The sequence below is a fragment of the Papio anubis genome, chromosome 4 (genome assembly GCF_008728515.1).
Source record: "Papio anubis isolate 15944 chromosome 4, Panubis1.0, whole genome shotgun sequence".
Lineage (NCBI taxonomy): Eukaryota > Metazoa > Chordata > Mammalia > Primates > Cercopithecidae > Papio > Papio anubis.
The window spans coordinates 10,635,728-10,652,360 of NC_044979.1; the positions used below are offsets into that span (position 1 = coordinate 10,635,728).

Sequence of the window (16,633 nt, forward strand, 5' to 3'; positions counted from 1 at the left end):
CACTTCCACCCAACCAGGTGAGCACATGACTCAAGCCAGGCCTATCAGAGATTCCCTGGGATTTCAACATGAGCGTCAAGAAACTAGGACCTTTTCTTCTAGTAGCAAAATCGGGAAGACATGAGCCCAGTACTCCTGTGACTATGTCCCAGGATATGTGAAAGATGGAGCTTGCAGTAAGACGTAATGAATCCAGTCTTCAGAGAGAGGCAGGGATGAGAATGAAAAAGAGGGAGGGAAGGAAGGAAGGGACAGAGAAACCCAGTGGTATTCTAGTCCACAGTTTTAATTCTCCAGGCTCCCTAGATTCTCTTCCCAAAGTTTGGTTTTACGTTTTTCAAATTCTATAATTCTATGACCTATCCTAGGAATTTCCTCAACAAATTACTTCCGAATTGCTTTTCTGTCATTTGCAACCAAAATAGTCTTCAGCAATAGAACCAGACCCTCCCCGAAACCATTAATCCCCTGGATTCTCTGCAGGTCTCTGGCTGCTCTACTGTCTTTTTTTTTTTTTTTTTCTCCCGCCCAGGCTGGAGTGCAGTGGCGCGATCTCGGCTCACTGCAAGCTCCACCTCCCGGGTTCACGCCATTCTCCCGCCTCAGCCTCCGAGTAGCTGGGACTACAGGCGCCGCCACCTCGCCCGACTAGTTTTTTTTTTGTATTTTTAGTAGAGACGGGGTTTCACCATGTTAGCCAGGATGGTCTTGATCTCCTGACCTCGTGATCCACCCGCCTCGGCCTCCCAAAGTGCTGGGATTACAGGCTTGAGCCACCGCGCCCGGCCTCTACTGTCTTTATACCTGGCTTTGGTGCCTCCAAAGTCCCAAGTCTTAAAAATCATCCACTCCTTTCCCCTTCCTCAAGTCCTTCTCTAATTCACTGTGGCAGAGAGTGAGGGTTAACTCTATACGATTCTATGGCTGTGGTGGGTCTCCACTGTTATACTGTTTGAAAAGCCCATTGTTTAGGTATTTTTAAGTTTTAATATTATTTTGCAACGGTACAATGGCAAGATATGTCACTTTCTTTAAAAGAGGTGACAAATTGGGTGACTTAAAATGGAAAAAGTCTCTAATCAAAAGCCGAGGGAGACAATGTTGATGAAATTGTATAAAATGATCTGTCTCCTGGACTTGCTGGCTTTGCTGACTAAAACTTGGTTAAAGACGGGCTTGGTTTACTCCATAAAGAATTGGCTGCCCGTAATGTGTGCCAGACACTGTGCTGGGCTCTGGAACTCTGTCAGTCATGATGAGAGAACTTTTCTATGGCACCTTTGGTTGATGGTGCAGTAAGCTGAAACAGCGTGCGTCAGTTTCCTAGGAAAGACCTTTCCTTAAAATGCCCTCTAGCATATACTGCTAAAGGCCACGCACAGACTCCATATCAAGTTATGAATCTGACATCCACCAGTGCTCAAAAGAGACAGGGCTTTTGCCTTTTCTTTGCAACCTGAACTTCCCACAGCATCCAGCCGAATCAGAATGAGGTCTGAGAGGCTGCTGAACCCCTGCCAAATGACACTTCACTTTACTGACAAAACAGCGTCCTCCTGCTGTTCTTTCTCCTGACAGGCATCTATTTTGAACTCCTTCTAGAGAATGCAGTGACAGTTCCCATCCTTGATCTCTTGGCCTAGCTCCCAGGGAGACCTCCTCACATTATGTTTTATTCATGGTGTTGCCCAAGCTGGTTTCTTCACTGTAAAAATCTGTGGTGGGGGCAGGGGTCATCAATGAACCTGAAATAAAATTTGAGTGTCATAATAAAACCATCGCTTTGTGTGCTGAAAGCCTACAACCAGAGTCTGAGATTCTGGGGAAGGACTGTGTTTTGAGGATTTTTAAGGCAAAAGCTCTGCAGAGAGAGAGGGGGAAGAAAAAAAATACAGCTCTTCGTATTGTGTTGGAGTAGTGAAAGAAGTAGGTCAGAGAAACCAAAATAACCTTTGCTGGGAAACACGGTAAGTTTCAGATGTCTGAGGGCTTGGTGAAGAAAGATGGTGCGATGGATAAAAGCAGTAAACTGATAGATATGTGGGTCTAGAACTGGGAAAACCAGAAAGACTATATGGAATAAACATTCATTCTATTTCCCCCTAAAAAAATGTCATCAACTTCATCGTTGTCTTTCCTTGTCAGAATTCTATATATTTCTACTTCACTAGTTATGCACTTGTAGGAGAAAGTGTAAAAAGCATCTCTTCCACTTCTGTCCCCTCAAAACGAAACCAATGGCCAAGCATTACAGGGACAGGGACCATAATGTGATGTTATATGTAATTTATATGTACACGTATGTATACCTTGAGAATGATGGTCTTCTCGTGGCGGGTGATGTTGACACTGTGCGGCTGTCCATTGGCCATGTTCCTGTGGTCTACGTCAATATTGTATGGCTCTCGGGTGCCACCCAGGTTGTATCGAATCTGTAAGCTTCCTATAGAAGAAAAAAGAAAGAAGCTCAGTAATTTGTTTGCCCTGAATTTCATTTTAATATCACATCCCCCCACCCCTGCTCTTTCTTTTCTCTTCTCTTCTCTTCTCTTTTCTTTTTGACAAAGTCTTGCTCTTGCCTAGGCTGGAGTGCAATGGTGCGATCTCGGCTCACTTCAACCTCTGTCTCCCAGGTTCAAGCGATTCTCCTGCCTCAGCTTCCTGAGTAGTTGGGATTACAGGCACCTGTCACCACATCTGGCTAATTTTTGTATTTTCAGTAGAGACGGGGTTTCACCATGCTGGACAGGCTGGTCTCGAACTCCCAACCTCAGGCTATCCACCTGCCTCAGCCTCCCAATATGCTGGGATTACAGGGGTGAGCCACTACGCCCGGCCAATTTCTGATAAACTTTCCCCCCTCCCTTGACATCCACAGATAACATTCAAGATTTGAATTTGGATTCACGAGCTCAGAGGCCTACTGACCCATATTGGCTGACAGCACCAGGCTCACCCATATTTACAATCTGCCCACAGTGAACTTCAGTGACCGTCGTCTCAAAGTTGAAGATGCAAATGGTTTCAATGATCCAGGCTGGGATTGTGCCTGGACACAAAGAATGAGAGCATATACAATATAGGACTGCAGGCTCCACGAAATACTATGTGAAATAAAAAAACCAATGCAGAGTGCAGGGATGTTCTTAGCCCATCAGCAAAGTGTGACATTGGGCATATAAAAGAATCATGAGCATACAACTTTAAAAATAAACATAGTTTTTTAAAAAAATTTTTATTTATTTGTTTATTTTTTTGAGACAGAGTCTCGCTCTGTCACTCAGGCTGGAGTGCAGTGGCGCGATCTCGGCTCACTGCAAGCTCCGCCTCCCAGGTTCACGCCATTCTCCTGCCTCAGCCTCCCGAGTAGCTGGGACTACAGGCACCCACCACCACGCCCGGCTAATTTTTTTTGTATTTTTAGTAGAGACGGGATTTCACCGTGTTAGCCAGGATGGTCTCGACCTCCTGACCTGATGATCTGCCCGCCTTGGCCTCCCAAAGTGCTGGGATTACAGCTGTGAGCCACCGTGCCCAGTCAAACATAGTTTTTAAAGATGAGATTTTGGGTGGCCTCACTGAGACCAAGTAATAAATTTTATTTCAGGTTACAGACTAACCAAATGCAAATCACAGGGAAAGATGGCTTTCCCAGGTCCCCTCAGTCCCATTTTGCCCTCAGGGATAGTTCACTTTGCCTCAACAGCATATTCTTTTTTTCCTTCTTGCTTCTTCCCAACAATAAAAAAAATTCAAAATGACTAATATGACAATGCAGATTCTGCTTTTAGTTAATCTGCAAGCATAAATGTTGTATCTTAGTTATGAGTTTTAAATACATCAATATTTTATCTCATTTGTTACTCAAATTGGAATTTTCATGTTGACATCTCAGAGCTTAAAAATGGAGCCAGCAATCTAGCAAGAATTTGACCAGCTGTAAATCACCCAATGGATTATTTGTCACCTTTCATTTGCTTTTTAGAGGCACAAAACTGATATTCTGATTTTTAAGTTACAAAATAAAACATGCTAATTAAAACATAGAAAGTAAACAGAAAGAAAAAAAATAAAAGAAAGTCACCCGAAATCCACCACCCAAAGATAATTTTTCTAAACATCTTGGGAGTATCTCCTTTCAGACTTTTCTCATGCACACACACACACACACACACAGAGTACTCTTCCTTATTTAGGTATTTTAACATTACACTTGCCATGTTCTTGGATTTCAAAGGAACATTTGTTAGAATAATCAAGAGCTAATTACATTTCCTATTTCTGTTTTCTAAATGAAATTCAACAAACCTTCACTATTTCTGAGTTTTACCTTAGTGTGTCATCCTAGACTCCTTTGCCTCTGGTATTTAAACTAAGCACCGTGGATTGGATTTTCGTCTCCTAAATCTATCTAAATTCTCCCACTCTTTTCCACTTCAGTAACCACAGGCTCTCTGCTGGCACCCGCAGTGCCCTTGTGTGAATTCCAGAGGGAGCCTGCTCCCTGGCTGAGGCAGCTCCACACAGAGCTCCTGGTTCATCCTCACACGTGCTTTACCTGCACCATCTTCGGCCTGGATTGCAGAAGACGGTGGGTCTTAGTCAGCCTCCTCTTTAAAAATTACTGCTCTTGACCTCATTTCACTCTCAAATGAGGCCTCTCTTCCTTTGCTTTTCTTTGCTCTGAATCCCATGGAAAGAGATGGGTACACTTGCTGCCTCCAAACCCATCCCAATTTTAGCACGAGCCCTCTGTCTCACTTCTGTCTTCCCTGCTCCATGGTCTCTTGCTGGGCCCGTGACCCCTGGGGCAGTAGAGGCAATGGTCCCTCTCAGGCCTCATCTTCATTCGGCACAGAGTTCATTCACCTCCTGGAAGCACCTGGCCTCCAGCACGCCCTCTTTTGGTTTTCCTTCTCTACCTGTTTTTTCCCTCATTTTGCGCACTTTACTCTTGCAGTCACCAAAGACAACCCTGAAGCCTAGTCTCTTTTGTATTCATGCCTGTTTCCATGGTGATCCTGTTACTGAAGGCAAATCCCTAAGGGTCTGCAGCAAACTTGATCCTTGCCTCCTCGGAGGAAAGAATGCGGCTTGAGGGGCAGAAGTAGGTTTAAGGCAGAGGGAGAGACTGCGGCAAGTTTTAGAACAGGAGTGAAAGTTTATTAAAAAGTTTTAGAAAGGAAGTACACTTGGAAGAGGGCCAACCGGGCGACTTGAGAGATCTAAGTGCCTTGTTTGGCCCTTGATTTGGGGTTTTATACATTGGCATAGTTCTGGGGTGTGGTTTCTTCTCCCCTGATTCTTCCCTTGGGGCGGGCTGTCTGCCTGCGCAGTGGCCTGCAAGCACGTGGGAGGGGCTGCGTGCACAGGTGTTTACTGAAGGGGTGCGCATGCTCATTTGAGGCGTCTTTCCTTTTCCAGTTGAGTGTTCCTAGAGGAAGGTCATATACCCATTAAACTCCACCATTTTGCCTCTTAGTGTGCATGCTTGGGCCCGCTCGCCCAACTCCTGAGATCTTACTGGGAAGCTGCTGCTCACCAGCTCCAGATGTTTTCTATCTATTGAGAGACTGTCGTTCCTTGGTGCCAGCTGCAGCCAATTATCATTTTAGAGAGAAGACAGTTTAGCAACTGCCTGACCATCACCCAATGGTTGTCTCACATTCTTGGTGGTGGGCAGGAGGGAGCACCCTCTTCTGCCCTGCTCGTGTCTAACTACCTACTTCAACAATCCTATCCCATGTAGGACCTTTGAATAAGGTGTAAGCCCATCAGACACCAAATTCGTACCCCAGTCAGACTTCTCTCTTGAACTCCAGACTCTTTTCACAAACCGTCTACTTGATATTTCCCTCAGATATCTTATTGGCAACCCCAAACACAACATATGCAACACAGCATTGATCTTTTTCCGCAAAAGTATTCCATTGCAGTTTTCCGCATTTCGGTTAATTGCCAATTCATCCTTCCACTTATTCTTGCCAAAAGTCTTGACTGTCCTCTTTCTCCTGTATGACATGTGTCATCTGATGGTGTCATCTGATGGCAAGTCTTCTTGGCTTGATCTTCAAAACATGCTCTGATCTTACCAGTTGTCACCATTTCCATCTCTACCCCCTGGACCAAGCCACCAGCGTCTTTTGCTGGGATTATACTAGCTTTTGTCCTACTCCAACCTTCCCTGATCTCAACTGGGCCTCTGACCCTGAGAGACACAGGGTCCTCACCACACGGTGGTCAGAGTGATCCTCTGCTCAAAATCCCCGTGGCTCCCCGTCTCACTCAGAGTAAAAATCAAAGTTCCAGCAATGGCTTACCAGGCTCTATGTGATCTCCTCATTATTGCTGACCTAACCTCCTTTTACTCTCCTCCTTGCTCATTCCTCACCATCCACATTGGCTTCCTGTTCCTACCCCAGGGCCTTTGCAGTCACTGGTTCTTCCGTTCAGAATGCTCATTCCCCAGGTCTCTGCATGGCTATGCCCTCATGTCTTTAGGTCTTTGCTCTCATGTCCTCTTCTCAGTGATCATTTCTGTGACCTCCTCGTTAAAGTGGAATTTACCCTCTCCTTTCCCATAGCCAGGCACTCCCTTTTCTGCCTCATATTTTCCCCATAACAGTTTTTGCACACAACAGACTATAGATTGTACCAATTTGTTTATTGTCTGCCTTCTCCTATTCAAAGGTAAGCTCCATGAGAGCAAGCATTTTTGTTTCTATTATTTATGACTATTCCCAATGTCTAGAATAGTGCCTGATGCACAGTAGGAGTGGAATAAATATTTGTTGAATAAACGAGGGAATGGTCTCTGATATGGTTTGGCTGTGTCCCTACTCAAATGTCATCTTAAATTGTAGTTCCCATAATCCTCATGTGTCGTGGGAGGGACCCAGTGGGAAGTAACTGAATCATGAGGGCGGTTACCTCTGTGCTGTTCTCATGATAGTGACTGAGGTGTGATGAGATGGGATGGTTTTACAAGGGGCTTTCCCTCCTTTGCTCTGCACTTCTCCCTAATGCCACCATGTGAAGAAGGATGTGTTTGCTTCCCCTTCCACCATTACTGTAAGTTTCCTGAGGCCTCCCAGCCATGTGGAACTGTGAGTCAATGAAAACTCTTTCCTTTGTAAATTACACAGTCTCAGGTATTTCTTCATAGCAGTGTGAGAACGGACGAATACAATCTCCCTGCTTCTATACCTTCTTCTTCCCCGTGGTTTCAAAATGTGTAACTGATTATTTTATAGGGTCATTTAAGATCCTTCAAAGCCTTCCAATTCTTTACAGAATGAAGATGTACTTTCCAAATAGAGGTTGCAATGCCCTGTCTGATGTGCGTTCCTCCTGCTACTTTATTTTCAAATCATGCCACTCACTCTCTCACTTTTTACATTCAAGCTACCATGGACTTCTCTTATTCCCTGGAAAATATGATCTCCTCCAACCTTAGGGCCTTTGAATATGCTGCTCCTACTTCTTGAGCTGCTTCTCTCTCCACCCCTCAGTGTTTACTCTGTTTTTCCTTTACCCAATAGCATTAAGATAATCAATTGTTTGGGAGTGAAGGAGATAATCAGGCAGTTGTTTGGCAACACGCAGAAAAAACAAGTTGACTGTCTTAGGTTTTTACTCTCTGCCTTATTTCTGGTGCTCTGACATCATATCATCCAGCCAGTTTTCTTAAATATACAACTGTCTTGATTCATCTCTTATTCATTTTTCAGCACACATGTATTTAGTTTCCTGTGCAAAGCACATTTTTTAAAGGTCTGAAAATAGGCTTCTGCCTGGTTACAAGTGTAGACTCCACTTGTAATACATAAAGCCATGCCGATCCCCTCGCATGGGTCAGGCAATATGAGTGTCGCTCTGAGGATACAAACACACAGAGGCCTAGAGGTCGGAGGAACCAGCAATTATGCAACACGCTGGACATTTCCCTCTCTGCTGTCATTTTGTCACTGGCCCCTTTATGTTCCTCAGCTCTATTAAAATCAGCATTGTTTTCTTTTTTTTTTCTTTTCTGTCCTTCTTGGCCTTTGTAAATATGATTTTAAATTATTATAACTGCTTCACTTAATGGCAGCGGAAATTATTTGCTTTGAGAAAGAAAGATGAGTTGGAACTTTAAATTTATATATAAATTATATGTAAATATATACATATATAAACTATAGTGACTATCTATGTGACTATCTATAAACAGTAATGGTGATATTCTTGAATAATCAAATTTAAATGATGTATTTATTCCTTTCAGATAATAGCAGAAGAGGACCATTAAATGATGGTAGGAAGAATGCTAGTATTTTTCCATTAAAATAAAATATTATTCAAATGCTGAGGTGCTTCACTTCTGTGTCTTATGTTCATCTCCCAAGTGAATTAAAGCAGTTATAAGGGACTGCTCTTTTATTGGCTGCAGCAAATAACATGCTTAACAGATTTATTCTCTCCTGGTCATCATCATTATCATCAGCACACACTTACAGGGTACCTATCGTAGGCAGGAGATGTAGTGCTGGGAGCTTTTCATCTCTCTGGGAAGACAGGGGATATTTATAACAGAGACAGATAACAATACAGTACATTAAATGCCAAACAAATGACATTGAAAGTAAGTGGAATAGGAGTTTAAAGCAAGGAGAAGTCATCGAAAGGAAGTGGGACTTGATCTCAGCCTAGAATGAAAGGCAGGCGTCTGGCCAGAGAGGAAGTTGGGGCATTTCTAGGTAAGGGAGCATTGTGAGCATAAGGTCAGGGGCACATATGACCACAGAGTGCTTGAAGGGTAATGAGCTTCTCAAAAACAAAGAGTAGGGGGTGCTGAATATGTGTTAGAATGTAGATTGAATCTGTGGACCTGGGAAATAATAACTGTTGACCCGTGTATATTGTCATCTGCGTTTCACAACACTCTTGTGAGGGAGACACTATTTTATGGATGACCAAATGGAGGCATGGAGCTGCCAATTGACTGCCCAAGACAACTCACAAAAGGCAAAGCCGACCTCAAACCTAACGGTCCAGCTCTACAGGCCAAGCTCTCACCCATGAGGTTGGTGGGTCTTGAACTTGAAAGTTTGTGGGAGTGGGGAATCTCTCCTGGTTTTGTTGGAATGGGGCACCACTGAGTGTTTAATAAGGACATTATACAAGATCCTTTTAAAATAAGATCCCTATGCTGTGGTGTAAATATCCTCTCCAAAACTCAGGTTGAAACTTAATCCCTAATGTGGGTATATTGAGAGGTGAGCCCTTTAAGAGTTGATTGGATCATGAGGGCTCTGTCCTCATGAATGGATTGATCCATTCATAGATTCATGGGTTAACGGGTTAATGGGTTAATGGATTAATAGGTTTTCATGGGAGTGGGACTGTCTATAAGAAGATAAAGAGAGGCCTGAGCTGGCATGCTTAGCCTCGTCATGTCATGCCCTGCGCTGTCTCAGAACTGCAGAGAGTTCTCACCAGCAATAAGGCCCTCATCAGATTTGGCCATTTGATCTCGGACATCTTAGCCTCTGTAACTATAAGAAATAAGTTCTTTTTCTTTATGAATTACCCAGTTTCAGATATTCTGTTATAAGCAACAGAAAATAAGGCACCATATAAAGTAAAGCAACGCTGGCTGTGGTGAAAATAGGTGAGGGGGAGAGTCTGGAAGCAGAGAGATGGATTGGGAGAGAATTTCCCAGCCAACGAGCTGAAGCCCACTGCTGTCCCGCAGATAGGTGATGGGGTAACAGGAGCAAGGCTCCCCTCAGACCGTGGCAGACCTGCAGAAGGGGATGGCAGCTGGAGTCATTGGGCAGTTGGCCTCCAAAACATGACTTCATCCATTTACCCAGGTACCATTCAAATATAATAATTTTCTATGGACACCATGATGTGAACAATATTAGTAATTAAAAGATATTTGCCTGAGAGAGTAGTGGTGGGGAGGAAAAGGCCATCATGAGTTCGATCCACAGGACTTGTTTGCCTGGGTGACCCACAAGAGCAGGGAAGGATGGAGCACTGGTGAGGGACATTGAGCCTGGGAATGCAAGTGTCTGAGGGGCAGTGGTGGTGCTGGGGGCAGCTGGCTCTGGAGAACAGTGAGCAGAGCTTTCAATATGTGAAATGTGAGTGATGCCAGGGTGTTTAGTAGAGACTTTCTAGTAGCTTTTTCCTGATATTTTGGCGTAGACCTTACTGATGTGTTTTCCTAATGATTTCCTTTTTTTTTTCCTAACTTTAAACTTCAATTAATAAAAACATGTTGTATTTGAAGGGTGAAAAAGCTGCATTTTCACCAGCAGTTTCAGAATGGGCTTGCAATAGTGAGACAGAACCCACCCAGCTTTGCTTTCCAAGCACACTGAGAGTTCCAGAGATGCCTGCGCTAGAGAGTGGGGCCGGTGGGGAGCTCAGGGCCTGGAACCAGACATCCAGACTGAGAAACCCCAGCCTGGCCCAACATCCTCTGAATGTGCCAGTCACTCAGCCTCCATGTACTCACGTGTTGCCATCTGTAGAAAGGCAATAACAACAGTATCGACTTCATAGAGTTGTGTAGCGCATGGGAATTAATGCATGGCAACATTCAGGATGGCTTTGGGCACAAAGTGAGCTTCACTGAATGGTGGCCATTAATATGGAATCCATTGATGAAAGCCCTTGCAGACAATGCAAGTCCTCACACAGGCATGAGGGCACAGCAGCGGTGGGTGTGTAGCAGTGGGCATGTGAGGTAGTGAATACAGTTGAGGACCAAATTTTAGTGTGGCAATGACTTGAGGAGCAGAAAATACAGCGTGCGTGGGAACGTGTTCATCAACTTCTTGACAGTCTCCAGGTGAGAGCCCTCCTCCTGGGGAGGGACCTGAGAAGAAACCCAAGGTTCTTATCTGCCCAGTCGGAGGCTGGCCCATGCGGGTAGTGAGCGTCGGTGGATAAAAGAATCTATCGACCCTGACCCAGGAGAAATAAACTGGTGAAATCCTGAAGAGCAGGGGCTCCATACTTGTCTCTCTTTTATCCCCACTTTCTGATTTTATTTACTATTTTCATCTTTCTGAATAAAGCATTTGACATTCATACAAAAGTATTGCTCAGGAGAAAAAAAAAAAATCATCCACAATCCAACCAGATACTTTTGTGTTCACATTATTGCTTTTTTCTCGATCCATATATTTTTTACGGAGCTAATATTTCACATTCAAGGCTGGATCTTGTTTTTGTTTTCTTGGTTTAACATAATATCACATAAAATGTCTCCATGTCATTAATCACTGTTCATAAATATTTTAATAGATACATAATATTCCATAAAATGGTGACTCCCTCTTTTACTATTTTACTAAAGTTGAACTTCCAAGTTCTTTTCAATTTTTATTTTCATAGTTAACATTAGGATGAACATCTTCAGGATGAATCTTTGACTTTTGGCTTATTTCTTTAGGAATAATTTCAGAAGGGGAAAATCCTAGGGAACATACTTTTTCCTCCATCTTTTTAAGCAACAGTGCATTTCCCAGAGAGGGAGTTTAATTTACTGTTTTTTAAAACTCAAGCTGAATTACGTTACTAATAACAGTTCTGGCTCCCATGGAAAAAATCTTGATCTTCCTTTTTTCTTTTTTTAAAATTATTTTATTTTAGAGACAGGTTCTTGCTCTGTCATCCAGGCTGGAGTACAGTGGCGTGATCATAGCTCACTGCAGCCTTGCACTTCTGGGCTCCAGCGACTTCTGGGCTCCAGTGATCCTCCCCCATCAGCCTCCTGAGCAGCTAGGACCACAGGTGTACATCACCATGCCCAGTTAATGTTAAAATTATTTTTGGTAGAGATGGAGTCTTGCTATGTTGCCCAGGCTAGTCTTGAACTACTGACTTCAAGCAATGCTCCTTCCTCAGCCTTTTGAGTAGCTGCGACCACAAGTGTGCACCTCTATGCCCAGTTAAATTTTAAATTATTTTTGGTAGAAATAGTGTCTTGCTATGTTGCCGAGGCTGATCTTGAACTACTGGTCTCAAGCAATCCTCCTGCCTCAGCCTTCCATAGTGCTGGGATTACAGGCATGAGCCACAGTGCCCAGTCAAAACTCTTGCTCTTTAAGATGCCATAACAGTGGAATAATTACCGAAGGGCAGGAAAAGATGGGCAGTGGGAGAGAAAGCCTCCACATTTTCAGCTCCAATGGGAAGTGAGTTAGAGAGATTTGTTCCTGCATGCTCTTAAAATATTTTTATTCATTAAAAAAGTGATCTTAGGGCAGGGCGTGGTGGCTCACGCCTGTAATCCCAGCACTTTGGGAGGCCAAGGCAGGCAGATCACGAGGTCAAGAGAGCCTTGATCAACATGGTGAAACCCTGTCTTTACTAAAAATAAAAAAATTATCCAGGCACAGTGGCACGCACCTGTAATCCCAGCTACTCAGGAGGTTGAGGCAGGAGAATTGCTTGAACTTGGGAGGCAGAGTTGCAGTGAGCCGAGACTGTGCCACTGCACTCCAGCCTGGCGCCAGAGCAAGACGCCATCTCAATAAATAAATAAACAAATAAAAGTGATCTTAGAACTTTAAGCGTGTATGAGTTCATTTTCAGAGAGAAAGTGGACTTCTCAAGTTCAGCAGGATTGTACACTCCAGGGCTTCTTAGATGTCTCTCAGAGGTCACTGCTGAAGGGTCACAAGCCCATTTGCATATTCTCCTCAGGATGCCAATTTTAGATGCACTGAGATCCTCTCTGGCTTCATGTATGTTTGATGACCAAGATGGCCCAGGATATTACAAGTAAAAATCCACCCCTGGGCTGGGCATGGTGGCTCATGCCTGTCATCCCAGCACTTTGGCCAAGGCAGGAGGATCTCTTGAGTCCAGGAGTTCAAGACCAGACCTGGCAACATAGTGAGACCCCCATCTTTACAAATAATTTAAAAAATTAGCTGGAAGTGGTGGTGTGTGCCTGTGGTCCTGGTTACTTGGGAGGCTAAGGTGGGAGGATCACTTGAGCCTGAGAGGTTAGGGTTGCAGTGAGCTGTGATCCTGCTACTGCACTCGAGCCTGGACAACAAAGCAAGACCCTGTTTCAAAAAAAAAAAAAATTAAAATTAAAAAAGCCCTCCTGCTTTCAGGAGCCTTTACGACAGGGATATATTTTGTGAATTTAAAGTTCTGATTTTCTATTCCGATTGAAAGTTCAAACATTCTGTAACAACCTACTGGTATACTATCATAAATCAGGATAAAATTAATTCATGTAAAATTAATTTTACTCATTCAAAGCCCATCTCTGTTTAGCACATTTAGTGAATGTATTTATTTTTTATTAGTCTTTCTTATTAGTCTTTTTTTTTCTTTTGAGACAGGGTCTCACTCTGTTGCCTCGCCTGGAGCGCAGTGGCACCATCATGGCTCACTACAGCCTCGACACCCTGGGCTCAAGTGATCCTCCCACCTCGGCCTCCTGAGTAGCTGGGACTATGGGCATGCACCATCACACCCAGCTAATTTTTGTATTTTTTGTAGAGATGGGGTTTTGCCATATTGGCCAGCTGGTAGCAAATTCCTGAGCTCAAGTGATCCACCCACCTTGGCCTCCCAAAGTGCTGGGATTACAGGCATGAGCCATAGTGTCCAGCCGAATGTGTTTATTTAGTAGGAAGAAAAAATAATCATCACACACACAAACCTATCTCTGATTCATGAAAGAGCGTTCTTGTAAAGAATCCAACATGCCTCATCAACATTATTACTCTAACACCTTGCTCCACCTCACCCAGCTGGCAAGCTGTTTTCCTGATATTCATGGAGAGAAATGGGGTTCAAAGAAGTTATGTGACTTGCTCAATAAGGCCCATGGGGAATAAAGAACAAACCAAGAACAATCTATAGACTCTTGCTAGAACATTCTGTCTGCCGAAATGTTAAATGGCAGAGTCTGGGTACCCTCGACCTTACCGGTGGGTTTGACGAGGACTGCCAAGAAGTCTGTGGTGAAGGAGCTGATGTAGAGGAGAATGCAGGGCGCTTTGGTGGTGCTGAAGCTGAAACGGATCTCCTCCTGGGCCAGGTCTGGGTGGGAGTTCTGCTGGTCAGGAGAGTTCTCTACTTTGCTACCGGAGTCTCTGGCGTTGATTGCTGGTGCCTGGAAGTTATATCGTAGCCACATCCCTTCTTCAAAAAATGCACCAACATCTATTATAAAGGAGAGAGAGAATTGAAAAATGAGGAGAGGTCTGATGCGGACACCCTACGATGACCTCTCCAGCAGCTCATGGAGTGCAGGCACTGGCTCCAGGAAGGACATCTGACTGAGTTCTATGGACAAAGGTGTTATTGCATCAACACAAATACTCTTATCAAAAAAAAAAAAAAAGCATGTAACAAAGTATGATGTATTATTCTGTTCCCATGCTGCTAATAAAGACATACCACAGACTGGCTGATTTATAAAGAAAAACAGGTTTAATGGACTCACAGCTCCATGTGGCTGGGGAGGCCTCACAATCATGGTGGAAAGCAAAGGAGGAGCAAAGTCATGTCTTACATGGCGGCAGACAAGAGAGAGCACATGTGCAGGGGAACTCCCATTTATAAAACCATCAGATCTTGTGAGACTTATTCATCATCATAAGAACAGCACAGGAAAGACCTCCTCCTGTGATTAAATTACCTCCCACCAGGTTCCTCCCACAACATGTGGGGATTATGGTAACTACAATTTGAAATTTGGGTGGGGACAGAGCCAAACCATATCATATGGAAATCTATACAATTAAAAAGAAAGTAAAATTTAAGAAACTTACATTATACCAGAAAAAAATTACATGTACTAAGACAAAAAATTTACATACCCTGAAAAAAATTTCATGTACTCAGACCACGGCACTAATTGTCAGGTTGAAGAGATATGCCAAAAATAAATCCCTTGTACAAGGAACCCATAGGGGCATCCTCTTTGAGACAGAATTTGCTTGGATATTCACACAGGAAAGCCTTTGATAAACCCTAGGTCCCTAGAGGCTTTGTGTATAGGGTTTACAATCACATGTCTTGAAGTTAGAGAGAACTGGGTTCAAACTTGACTCTGCCACTAAATAGCTGTATGACTTCAGGAGAAGTTACTTAACAAATTTTTCTAGGCCTCAGTATTTCATCTATAAAGTGGAGAGTAATCAGTACTCAATAAATAGTATCTATTGTTATTATTATTGAGAAATTAGAAGAAAGAAACCCTTCCTGCATCAGCCTTTTCCTAGAGCCTGAGCAGCGCTTACTGGATATTAGGCACTTCACGGCCAGCAAGCTCCTGTTGCCGGTCTCCCTGCTGTTTGCTCAGCAATGTTCTAAATCACCCCTGACTTACTGTGAAGGGTTGTGCCACCTTAGGGCTCCTGTGGTCTTCATGGCTTCTGTTTCACGGCCTTCTACGAGGGCCTTGCTGAAAGCATTTCTTACACTCCATCGCCCATGCAACCGTTAATCTCACAACACTTGACATCCCACTAAATTAACACTATGCAGAATATATTTTGCGAAATTGCTCTACGTTAAAATTAATGGGAGAGGACAGTTTTTAATAGGAGTCTTCCATCTGAGAATTTTGATGTTTGTTCTTGTTAAAGAGGTCGGCACAGAGCAGTGAAGTCTGACGCCTGGGGGTATATCTTGCCCTTGTCTGTAGCAGCTGTGTTAACTTGGGTCAATGTCTTGAAACTCTCTCAGCCTCAGTTTCATCTCTAAAAAATGGGACCTCATAGGTGGTTGTGAGGATTAAATAAACTGTATAACACATAGCTTAGTGCCTGGAATATATAAGTGCTCAGGAAAGATTAGTGAACTATTATTACAAAGACAGGTTACCACTGTATATTGAGGATGACACCTCCTGTCCTCCACCTCACATCACCACACACATGTGTGAAAGTTGTCAGAATCAAAATGAAGTCACTAATTAAAAAAAAAAAAAAAAAAAGGCCCTGAGAAATGGAGCTGGGGAAGGCCATGAATAAATGCGTGATCACAAGAACTATCACAAAGACTCTGCAAAAAGCACAACATTGCACAAACACCATTGCAACCTTACAAAACAAAACACAAAAAACACAAAACACTTCTACAGGAACATCTACCCAGAATTTGCCTGTCCAATCTTGGACTAGTGTCACCCTTGTCATTGAGCTTTGTAGCCAAGGATAATTATTTTAAAATAATTATGTAATCCTCCTCCTTTTTTTCCTTTATAAACCTGTGTCTTCACCTACCTGAATATGCACATAGTTAACTATGGCATGCATATTCCCATTGCAATGCTTTATTTCCAAATAAATATCTTATATATCAGAGATCCTCTCTCTCTTAATTATGTTGACACATACAATCCACCATGGCACTGTTACAGAGTCCATTGCTTCTGACCAAGTTGTAAGGAAAAGACTTAACTGTAGCTTTTCAACTATATGCTGTGCAATTTTCCCCCTGGTCCTCTTACCCCCAAAACTTTTGTAGGTGGGGTAGTTGTCAAAATGATTGGGATACCAATGAAATTTAGTGGGCACAGGCAAGGACAGCAGCGTGTCCTGCAATGTGTGGAGCTGTCTTATGCAATTAAGAATTTTCTTGGGCCGGGCATGGTGGC

General features: G+C 43.4%; 1 protein-coding gene across 1 annotated transcript in view; it reads right to left on the bottom strand.

Moving 5' to 3' along the window:
• The window catches only part of CNTNAP2 (contactin associated protein 2), a 2,167,939-nt gene that overhangs the window by 190,905 nt on the left and 1,960,401 nt on the right, over positions 1 to 16,633 (bottom strand). The window contains exons 19-20 of the mRNA XM_031664956.1: positions 13,954 to 14,190; positions 2,310 to 2,443 (exon numbers count right to left, since the gene is read on the bottom strand). Of these exons, the coding sequence (XP_031520816.1) occupies positions 2,310 to 2,443; positions 13,954 to 14,190 (371 nt within the window). The remainder of the gene's footprint in view (positions 1 to 2,309; positions 2,444 to 13,953; positions 14,191 to 16,633) is intronic.